The sequence below is a fragment of the Vigna unguiculata genome, chromosome 1 (assembly GCF_037176805.1).
Source record: "Vigna unguiculata cultivar grain cowpea cultivar isolate G323 ecotype 2 chromosome 1, ASM3717680v1, whole genome shotgun sequence".
In the NCBI taxonomy this organism is placed as follows: Eukaryota; Viridiplantae; Streptophyta; class Magnoliopsida; order Fabales; family Fabaceae; genus Vigna; species Vigna unguiculata.
The window spans coordinates 11,862,213-11,873,937 of NC_140792.1; the positions used below are offsets into that span (position 1 = coordinate 11,862,213).

The 11,725-nt window shown below is 33.0% G+C and overlaps 1 protein-coding gene and 1 pseudogene across 4 annotated transcripts; both read right to left on the reverse strand.

The window, feature by feature from the left end:
* Positions 1-1,526: 1,526 nt before the first annotated feature.
* LOC114173341 (uncharacterized) lies at positions 1,527-5,121 on the reverse strand. Of its 3 annotated transcripts, none has more exons than XM_028057680.2 (4): positions 4,919-5,121; positions 4,729-4,785; positions 2,578-3,013; positions 1,527-1,836 (listed from the first exon to the last, which is right to left on the reverse strand). In XM_028057680.2, exon 3 carries the CDS (start codon positions 2,987-2,989, stop codon positions 2,603-2,605), a length of 387 nt encoding a protein of 128 aa, XP_027913481.1. In that variant the 5' UTR covers positions 2,990-3,013; positions 4,729-4,785; positions 4,919-5,121; the 3' UTR covers positions 1,527-1,836; positions 2,578-2,602. The 3 variants fall into 3 exon arrangements, with proteins under 3 accessions (XP_027913481.1, XP_027913474.1, XP_027913465.1); XM_028057673.2 differs by having other exon boundaries at positions 1,527-1,866; XM_028057664.2 differs by lacking the exon at positions 1,527-1,836 and having other exon boundaries at positions 2,349-3,013.
* Positions 5,122-7,105: 1,984 nt separating this feature from the next.
* LOC114178674 (uncharacterized) lies at positions 7,106-11,218 on the reverse strand (annotated as a pseudogene). Its single transcript, XR_014993603.1, has 6 exons — positions 10,671-11,218; positions 10,493-10,590; positions 9,687-9,861; positions 8,698-8,795; positions 7,920-7,981; positions 7,106-7,675 (listed from the first exon to the last, which is right to left on the reverse strand). The product of XR_014993603.1 is annotated as an uncharacterized LOC114178674 (transcript).
* Between the last annotated feature and the right edge of the window lie 507 nt (positions 11,219-11,725).

Here is an 11,725-nt window from a genome sequence, read left to right on the forward strand (position 1 = left end):
TTTTTACTAAGTCTTTACGGGGGCCTATAATTGATTATATTTGTAACAAGCTTGGCACATACGATTTGTATGCTCCAGCTTGAGGGGGAGTGTTAGATATTGTTTGATATTATTAAGATATTGTTAATCACAATATCAAACAATATCTTCTATTTACTCTATTTATTTTCAGTTACTCTTTTTAATTGTACCTCTCTCTATTATAAATAGATTATCCTGTGTGTGATTTATACACAAGGGAGATTAATCTCAAACCCTATTTTCTTTATTCTCATAACCTTTAATAGGGTTTATTGTTAGGTGCTTTGTACTTTGTGTTGATCCTAGTTCCTAGAAATGTCTTCTAGAATTATCTTATGTTCATTGTATATGATGGTATATAAGATATTATAAATATGAAAGTCTTGAGAGGGGTTTAATCACTCTCTCTCTCAAACTCACTCTAAATCTTCTTCACTTTAATCTCAAGTTGGTATCAAAGCGGATCGATACCACTCTACCTGTCTTTGTAAAATCTCATTATTCTTCTGTCAATTATTGTCTCCCGCCGTCTTCTGTCATCTGCTGCTGTCTTCTGTCGTTTGCCACCATCTTTTGTCCATCTTTTGTCGTCTGCCGCCGTAGTCCGTTGGATTTTTGACATCCAGCACCTGGGTTTGAGTTGCCTCGAGGATCGCAATCTGACCCACGTGGTTATGCCTCCGTTCTCTGTCACACACGCCGCCACACGTCATTCGTCGTCGTTGCTACCCTAGGTGCGTGAGTCTCACACGCCACCATCCAGTTGTTGGATCTCCTCTAGACCACCTTCGTTTGGCTCACTAGAGCTCTATGAGTCCATATTTGTCCTTCATTTTTGGTTTCACAGTCTTTTGGTGGGTCTCTTAGGGTTTTTCCTCATAAAACCATAATTTTCTCTCTTGAACCCTTGGTGATTTTTGTTTTTATCTTCTCTATTGCTTTTCAAATAGTCCACTTGCTACTCCCACTTATCATGTCTTTAAGGATTGTACCATCTTTTTCGAGCACTGCTCTGCTTCCATAACTTCCAAAAATTAGATTGAAAAAATTACTTTTCTTAATCTGCATCTGTGGAACTTTAGTTCCTTGACCAAGGGTTTCATGATCATTTGGAAGGAGACGAGAGCTCAATGCCACATGATCAAATTCAACAATAGAAAAAAAACTGATTTTCAGCTTTTTGCTCTACTTTGCCAATCGATAGAGGCCAATATTTTAAATACACTAAGGACTTCCAAAACTTGTAATACCTTTTGGAAAAAAGCCCAAGATATATTTGCATATGATATTCAATGCTTCTATGATTTAGCAAATCAATTAGCTTCTTTAAAGCAATATGTTTAATGCATTACCAACTTATGTCAAGTTTGTTAAGTATGGAGGTATTCCTCGCCCTCCATGTAGGAATAATTCCTAGTTTATTGCGGGTACTTCTACTCTCCATAACATGCTTTGATCCATCAAAAATATTCTTTAAATTTCAGCAAATAAGATGAGTCTGAGTCTATGATAATGGATAGTGAATTGATACTTCATAAAAACACTTAAATCTTGATTTTTCATCAATGAGTTAAAGTGAAATGGCCAATTATGAATAATGGCTGGTTTCAGTAACAATATTGATCTTTGGTAGTTTCATGTATCTTCGGGGGTTTCATGGTGAAATCGAAGAGCCTTTATTTCCACTTCTTGAGCAATCATTTTCTTACTGAGTTAGAAAATGTCATCTCTTAACTTCCCTTCCCGGAGACAGCTTTGCAAACAAAATTAGAGATCAAAGCGATTATTCTTTCACGCCCGTGTCATGGTGAGATCCTGCAGAAGGAAAAATCACCAAATCCGATACTGCAGAAGAAAATATCACAAAAATCTTGTCTTATTTATCATAATTGATTTTAACATGGTTAACTGTATTCTGCTAAAAAGGACCAAAAAAAAGTCATTGGATATTATCAAATCCTCTTTCGATCTATGAAAAAAAATTCAACAAGAAACAGAACCAAACCCGCTACCTACTTTAGGTCAAGGGATAGGTAGAGTAACTCTAGATATGGCTATAATAGCATCAGCACAAGGAAAGCACTTGCCGCCACTCGTAACACAATGGTATGGAACAAGCCATCTAGTCTGATACATGTATATCTATTTCTAACAAATGTTACTTGGAAAAGTTACATTTAGCAATTCATCAGAGCATAGAAACTCACCGGGCTTCCAAATCCAAACATAAATAGGTTTCACTTTCTCTTCAAGCCAATCTATTAGTCATTTTGATGGTTTAAAATTTGAAGCAAGGTCAAGAAAAAAAAAATCTAATGCCATGAATCTTATGACAAAATTTCCATAACTCCCATCGGAATGCAAGTTAGACTGAATTTTACACTGATATGAAATCAATTCTAAACTTTAATTAGAAAGAAAAAACTAATCTTCAGGGTACAAAACATTTTCCCGTGACAATCACTCAGACATATTCTTAGAAGGGGCAATTATGAATTGAAACACATAACAGGTGTAACATAATGCACCATCTCTTAAAGATAGTTTGTAACAAACCTTCCCAAATTAGAGAGGAGCAAAATCAAAGTTTTCCCTTGTCTTCTTCCTTCATCTTCTTCTGCCACCTTCTCTTCTTGTAATCCTGCAACATCTGGGGCATCTTCTCCATCAACTTTGCAGTGTTCTCCCGCTTCTCAGCAGATATCCTATCACATTTGTGTCCTTTCCTCCTGGTCTTCATCTCCTTTCTTTCAGGATCATAGGGCCAATCTTCCCCAGCAAGGAGCACTTCCTTTCGCAGTCGGGCACGTCGTCGAGCACTGATACTCAATGGCTTCCATGCCCCCAGGTCCCAGTATCCCCATACTCCCTTAGCAAGTTCATCCTTGTATTTCACTAACTTCTCACGCCAAGGATATTGATATTCTGCAACTGCCTTTACCACCGAACCAACACCCTTGCCCGCCATAACGTAGCAACAAACTCTTTTGCTCTACACATGACAACAGCCACTCAATCAAGCAAATTTACAAACAACTTCTTGGCAAACATGTTTTCTATTTTAGACCAAATGATTACATACTACATTCATATAGCTTATTCTCTGAAAATAAACATGTATAACGAGAGAAAAAAAAAATTCTAGAGATAAAACATCAAGCATACTAGATTGAGTTGAAATAAGTTATTTCTCTCCCTTCCGCTTCCTTTTCTCTTTTCAATAGTTATAGAGAAAAAAGAAATTAAGATGTCCAGGTCTGTGTGTAGTCTATTCTGTTAATATGTACTTGTATGACTTTACAGTTTATACTTCAATTATTACTCAATCTGTTTTCCAATTAAGTGGAACAAAATGGTTATGGGAGGGTGAGCCCGGATTAACATGTATCTCATTGATAATGGTGTCATGTACAGCTGGCCAGATATCACCACCAGTTAACGGTAATTAACTAAAGCTAGTAACGTTAATTGCATATACTGGATCAGAGGGGCAAAACAGAACAGCCATTGGCTGCGAACAACTCACCTGGAGTTGTTGCCCTCTTTTGTTATGTTGACCTTAAGTGATTCAGCTCTCCTCTCTCCTACATTTCACCCTCCATATTTCTATAGCCAGTATCATTTTTTGTTCCAATTGTTTCAATTGTAGCTTCATATATATATATATATATATATATATATATATATATATATATATATATATATATATATATATATATATATATATATATATATATATATATATATATATATATATATATGTATATATTCTATTGTTATGTCCACCCCAGGTTGTGTGGCATCTTAATTATGAAATCCCTCTCTCTTCACTCTATTTCAGCAGAGCCCCATTTTAGTGTGGCTTGGTTCCGTCATTATTTTAATGTTAGTTCAACCAAACATGTTTTGGATCATTCACTCTTTCCCTTTTGTTTCTCTCTAGTACTTACCATTAACACATCACCTCTAACCTTGCAACAAAAGTTCATAAACAAAGCCCCAAAAACAAGGCCACAAGTGTACTGTTATAACTCTCCCAACAACAAATTATGTTATTGACATGCATAAGTATAATCATATTATATTTGTCCACATGACAAAATCTAATCTAATTTTTACATCACACTTTTGAACCTTTTCCTTGGCCACTTCTTTCTCCTTTCCAACTTTTCTCAACATCATAAAATACAATTTTCAGTGCTTTAGAACACCCAAAAAACATCTAAATTATTAATTTCAAGTTTATTATTGGGTATAGAAAACACCACGTATCAGTGCCTTTTATAATTGATGTCATCACTTAATTACTTGGCGTCCAGATTATATACCCTCCATGCTTTCAGACAAATTAAAATTGACCCTACTAATGTCTAATTTATAAAACTAGTTGGTCAATACATCAAAGGGAACTGAAGCATGTGCTGTTTTAGTATAAGTATGTTGCCGGCAGAAAGTGGATTAGGCTAAACAACAGTGATAATTACAATCTCGAGCTCAGAAACCATTTTAAGGTGTTCATTGCAGATAGATACGCCAAAAGAAATGCAACCAATTGCTCGCAGTCAGTCTCAAAACAACAGTCACAACCAACACGGAAACGAATAACCACACTTTGACCAATATGCAGCAATCGATAATCAAACTATCACTGGCAACTCACAATTAATCAATTAAGAAGTTTCATTGAGATGAAAAGATGATAAATACCTGCTAAAGGCGAAGAAGGCGGAGATTGGTATCCAGGCTGTATATTTGCGATGAACCCTAGCAAGAGAAAGAAAATGTTATTCGGCATTGACATAGACGTGCATTGCTGGAAATGCTGGTCTTGCTTGGATTTAGGAAAAAGTGAAACAAGAAGCGAATTGGACATAGAGAAAACAGAGGGAGAAGGAACCTGTATGGAAGAATATCGAGATTGTATGGATTGAAGGCCACAAGTTACTCCACTGTGTATGCTACCTTTGATGCCTTGATGCCTCTCTTTCCCTTCCCGTCTCTTTCATACCCTCTGCAACACAAACCCTACTTCTTGATACAACGAAACCCTCCTCCCTTTATTAGCCTACATGGAGATTAACATCTGAATCATTATCCTGATTAAAGAAAAGCAAGTTTTCATGTACATATTCTTTCTCTTTTTTTCATTATGTTTGTGAAATTCTTAATTTCTGCTTATTATTATTATTATTATTTCTCATAATTTTATTCATTTAACTTTTAATTATAATTTTTTATTTTATTTTAAAATGTTGAATGTTGCAGTTAACTAATTAAATATGTTTGGCTTAAAAATTTAGAAAATAAAACTATAAACAGTAAAATATAGGATGAATATATGTTTTTTTTTTGTGACTTGACAATTAAGATAAATTAAGATTCATCTATAACAATATATAAAGGGGATTCCCCTTTTTGTGTCCACTTTTCAAAATACCGATTTTACCCTTTAAATATAATAATTTATTAAATTTTTAAAAATTGACCGTTACTTTATAAACTTTTTATAAAATCAGATGCCTTTGTTGTTCTGATATATTTCACTTTATTTTTAATAAATATAATTTTAATATATATATATTTATTTAATAACATTATAATATTATCACTGCTAATAAAATATTACGTATATTTAAAAAATATACACACAGGCGCGATAGCGCCTGTGTTACGCTAGTATATATATAATGAAGATATAAAATAATATTTATATATTATTAAAATAAAATAAAAAAATATTATATGAAAAATTTATTTTAAGTATTGCAAAATGAAATTATTACATATTTAAATACATATTAAGAGTAGTTTAAAAAAAGTAAATAAAAATGTATTAAAAGACACTCATAGCATGATGACAATAATGTCATATCTTTCTCAACTAATAATTTATGCACACAATTCCAAAAAAAAAATTAAATAAAAGCGATTTTTTTTTAATTCAAGTTCTTTTTATTAGAAAAATATTTACCTCTATTAATTTTTTATTATTATATTATATGAACTTCTTTGAATCATAAAAAATATAGAAAATAAACTAATCTAAAATAAGATAAAAATTAAAAATAAGAAAACAATAAATAAAACTAGTGTGTAACAAAAAATAAATTAAATAACATACAAATAATTGTAGATAAAGTAAATAATAAAAGTATAAAAAATAAAGGAAAGAGAACAAAACAGAATTAAAATAAATCAAATGTTAATAAAATACAAATAAGAAAGGATTAATATAAAAGTATTTTTTATTATCCTTTTCCAAATAATTTTAATAAACTTTTTTTACTATTTTAGAATTTTTAGAACTTTTTTATTTTCTTTTTGTGAACTTTTAGTTTTTGATGTTCAAACATTATCAGATAAACCACATATGTTCAAATGGATTTAAGTATAATTTGTAATACTTATGTTTGAAATAAAGATAAAATATAACTATTTAAAAATAAAGATATTATATATTTACATTTCATCTAGATTAAGAAGATTGCTATAAGTAGCATTTAATTTTACTTTTAAAAGAACTTCGAAATATATGAGAGTTGAGTGAGATTTTTAAAGTATTTCTGAAGTTCTTTGAAAGAAGAGTGATCTTCTTTCTTGAGCTTATCTTGGATAATATCAATGGATTTTTTTCAAAACTTCTTCCGTCAACTCAAATCTCTTTCTTTCATTCTTTTCTTTTCATAACGTCCACCATGTTTTGTAGCAAGTATATATCCATTTTCTTCTTTTTAGAAGCAAACTTCAACATTTGTATAATTCTATGGATTAAATTTGTGTCAAATGATAAGTTCCATAGAATTCTTTTCTTTCATTATTCAAAAGTTATTTTATACAAAATATAATTTTCAGATCAGATCGTACAATTCAAAAATTATTTTCAAATCTAAAATCTATTTTGGATTTCATAATTTGCAACTCCCCAGAAAATAAAAAATTCTCCTTCAAAACGAAAGGCCATTTCTCACTCATTCATTAAGGTTTAGAAGGTTAAAAGAAAGACTCTACTCCATTGAGAATAACTTCGATAACCATCCAAGGAAAAATAGCTCAGCCATATCACACTATATAAGACAGTTCCATGTCCAACGAAGAGGTGACTAATCAAAGAAAGCGGGGCTGAACCACACCATTTGAAACTGAAATCAGCACACGAAATTGGCTGTGTCAAAGTGTGATACTAAAGGAACATGTATGATTCTATATCTATACCCAAATATATCTCTAAGAATTTTGTTAGCCAATTTCCCTTGAGAGTCCAGTCTAAAACATCAATATGCCGCAAAGACTGGCCTATAAGAGTTATAAAAGTTATAACAAAAATATCATGCAAATATGATAGATCTTGGAAGTTTGTAAACAGTTGCACTGAAAAGTACAAAAAGTAGAGTCCAAAGTAATGACAATCACTGCATTTCCTCTGAAGTTTTATCTTTTGGATGGAGGCCGTTGATTTTGTACAATTAATTTTCAGCATCAAGTAATTCTTTAGCCATTTCCAATGCTAAACACTGCAATATGATTGCACTAAGAGGCCTCGGATTAAGCGTCATCACTAGCATCCTCTGAATCTGAACCATCAACCATCTTCTCAAGTGCATCAAGACTCCCAGCTTCAGAGACCGTGTGGATTCTGAGTTTGCCAGCATCTTCACTGAGAAAACAAAACAAAACATTCTCCCTTAGCATATACAATGGTTTGTCATTACTTCCTATGTTCTTATTTTGATGACAGAGGCAGTTTGTTCATAAAATAAAATAAAAAAATGTTCAAATGGATTTCTAGCATGCTGATAGAGTTATCAAGTATGTCAATAAACTTCAAGCGAAAGAGTGGTAAGAAACAAGATTCTAAATATTGATTGAAACGACCATAAAAGCAAGCATATAGAACATACTCTGTAACACCGAAGATTTCCTTTACAACCAAGGAGCTATCTCTTGAACAAAACTCTGGCAGCTGGAAACAGATTAGTAGGAGAAAAAATTAATCAGGTCATACATTAAACTCATAACAGACATAATTACAAGTATGGTCATTAAATGCCTTTTAAATGCACAAGATTATCCACATATGGGGCTTGGGTATGATAGATGCAGCCTTACTTCCACCAGTGTAGAGGCCATTTCTAAGACTCTAACACATGGCTTCAAGGTCATAAGGAAACAATCCTACCTTGTACCAAGACTCACTCTCGTGAGCCTTTTCATTAAGAAATTGAAAGACAAAAAATGTATTCAAAGTCACAAGGCAACAGACTTAACATTGTGCCAAGATTGAACCTGTCACGAGCCTCTTTACATTAAAACATTGAAAAATATAATCTCAAACTTTCAGAGCAGGAAGCAATTACTTACCCCAATATTAAGCTAATATATACCCAATAATTACATACCAGATTTCTCCCTGAAACCATAATTAAACTAGGTGCAACCTTTAAGGAATTTCCTGAACACATTTTAAATTAAAAAAAAAAACAAAAAAAAAAATTCCTGTAAAAATACAACACTTAATTTCAGTGTTATGGTTTCCAAATATTTGTTTAAGAAATCCTAGAACCAAAAAAAAACTAACCATATCCAATGGTACCAAAGACATTTAAGAGTGCTTATTTTATGTTAGATAAACAAGTAGACAAACAGAATTTCTATCAAATTGACAGTTCGGTCACTTACGTCGGACAGATAGAAGACCTTTCCAAAAAGGGCCTGGACAGCTATTTTTCTCTTGAAACCCTTTTCAGTATAACCTGACTTATCCATCACAATAGGGCCTAAAAATTCAAATGTTATCGCAGTCAGAATAGAAATAATGGGTCCAGAAATTTAAACAGATTCATTTAATTACATTTGTAAGGAAATATATTTCTCAGACTGAATGAAAAAATTTGAATGGGGAAAGATCAGTTCTCTACTCTGTCATAGTCAATACCTGATCTTTCTATCTCTCAAGTTACTATTATTTAAAAGCATGTTAGGCTCAAAATAGCTGCTATCCTAGAAACAGCACTTTCTAAAAGTTTTGCAACTTCACAATAAGAGCAGCTTTTTCAAATTTGAACTCTGATTCAAGCTTCAAGAATTAGAGAATAAATATATAAGAAAAGATCATGCAGAAAAATACGATGCTAAATCAAATAAAACAAATTACCACAAATATTGGTATACTAAGGCAAGCTGCAAGGTACTGGTAAAGCTAAGTAAGGATGAATAAAGAAAAAGAATGCATGAGGATCTGCATTACTGCTCTGAGACTTTCTAAGAAGGATCTCGTCCAGTAGAAAGAATGAGATACAACTGTGGGAAATTAAAAAAACCCTATCATTGAGCAAACTCTCCAACTATCAAAACTGATGCTCTTTCAAATTGGTTATCTCCTCTTTGAAATCCATTAACTAAGCTAGTGCGTGTGGATTGGTTTATAGAAGCCGGAGGTCACAGGTTCAAATTAACATGCCACCACTGTGTGAAGTTTAACTTGACACCATATACTGGGATAGTAACCCTTCTGAATATACATAACAAAGAGAAAAATAAATTGTTTGACAGAGTATGAGAATTTGATTACTTCTCCTAGATTTTATCCAAAACATACAACCATTCACCAAGAGTGATCAACTAAACATGAAGCCCAATGTTAAAAATACATTACCTTTGTCTCGCACAATTCGTCGTGAAAATTCGTCGTGAAATTTCATTCAGAATCTCAGCAACGTGTGAATCACTTAACATAGAAGCTCTTCTTAGCTGAATTAAATCAGCTACCATGTGAGGATTGAATGGTTTCTCATTTAGAGCATAGATATATTTGCGCAAAATTTCTTCCAAACCAAAACCTGTCTGCATGTGATATACAGCTGTTACTTAAAATCATATGACACATATGCACAAGCACACAAAATTTATCAGGGCAAGTAAAAAGAAACTGTTTTTTCCCATGAGATTTTCCCCAGCAAGCAAATGGAAGGCAAGGAAATATTTCCTGACCAAGACTGATAGTAAGATCCTTCACATTGGAAAACTCCAAAGAATTTCACCTTCGAATGTATCATGCTTAGGAATGAAACAAGCACCAATAATTTATTTTTTCTAGGGTCATACAAGGAAAAATGTAATTAGTTAGTCTGTGAAGTATAAACAATATTATCAGGATAAATTAAAAGTTTGTCATTATTTTACATTACAAGAACAGCATTTACCGTCAACCAGATGGATCATTGCTCACATTAATTTTGTAAACTAAAATATAATACCAACTAATGAAAAATGGACTCCGGGCAGATGATAAGGCATGCACAAAAAAACCAAAACCTATAACAGAAAACAGTCATTAAAGAGACATCTCAACCATGCACGTTTAAGACATGAGAGAAAACAGAATGTCTCTAATGTTTCCAATGCAATCCCGGTATGAAATGATAAAATTGAAGGAGTAAAAGTGACAGTAGAAGATAAGAATGATGCACCACACCTTGTCCTGAATTTGGACGATAGCTTCATGCGTAACTTGGTCTCTTCCGTTCTGAAATAAATCATCCAACGACTTGCACAAGGTGGCGTTTTACTGACCTGGAAATGAAGGGGAACATAAAAAGTTAGTACAAGGCGCAAAGGTGAGACAGAAAAAACGGTGGATTGGAGGGAATAACGAGTATGAGAGACCATTCTGCGGCGTTTTGCTTTGGGAGAAGAAAACTTTTTGACAGTCTTGACGAGGTGGGACCCACTCTGGGCCCGGGAATGGCTTGGGTGACGGAGGCGGTGAACTCGACGAGGTCCAAAGCCTTCTCCTGAATCCAGGGCAGCTCCTCCTCCACTTCTACTTCCACTTCCTTCTCTTTCTCTTGGTTTTTGATGGAATTGGAAGTAGCGTTGTTGTTTGAGTTTGGCGTTGCCGAGCACGTTCCGGAGTTTGAAGAAAGTGAAAACGGTGGGTGTCGTGGAGTGAGAACAGTGGGAAATGCCAAAGTTGTGCATTTTGTTAAGTGAAAAGGGATTGCGGAGTGTTTTCTGGGAGGGAGAAACCGAGAAGCAATGGAACAAGAAGTAAAAGCCATTGTGTTGTGGCAAAACTCAATCCTCGTTGTGTTCTGCCTTCGTCACTAGGTTGCTTCCCCTTTGTCCCACCTAGGCTGCTCTCTTTAGGTTTAATTCTATTTTCCGCATTTTATTAACTTGGCCTCGTTCCTCCATTCTCTCCTTTTAAATTCTAACTAAATTAGAGTAGGATATATATATGATGTTTTTCTTATTGATAATTAAACTAAATCACCAAATACTAATCTAAAATAAGAGAGAAATTATAATTAAGAGAAATTCATCTCCCTAAGTCATGTTTTTAAGTCTTGCACTTTTTTTTCTCTTGTTTTATTCATAGATCGTGTTAGTGGTTGGATTGGTATGAAAAACATTAGAATAAAAATGAAAGAAAACAATTGAAATATATATAACATAGGATTTGGTATATTCTCTATATACAGAACTAATGAAAATGAATAACAAAATATTACTAAATTGATTAAGACAAAAGTACTTTACATATTCTAGACACCGGAAGGTCTAATTAAACTTAACATTATTAGATATTCTTTAATAGACATTCTTTTTATTAGATATTTTTTAATAAACATTCTTTTTATTAGATATTCTTTAATAGACATTCTTTTATATTTTTCATATTATAATTTAGGCTTAAATATCTCTT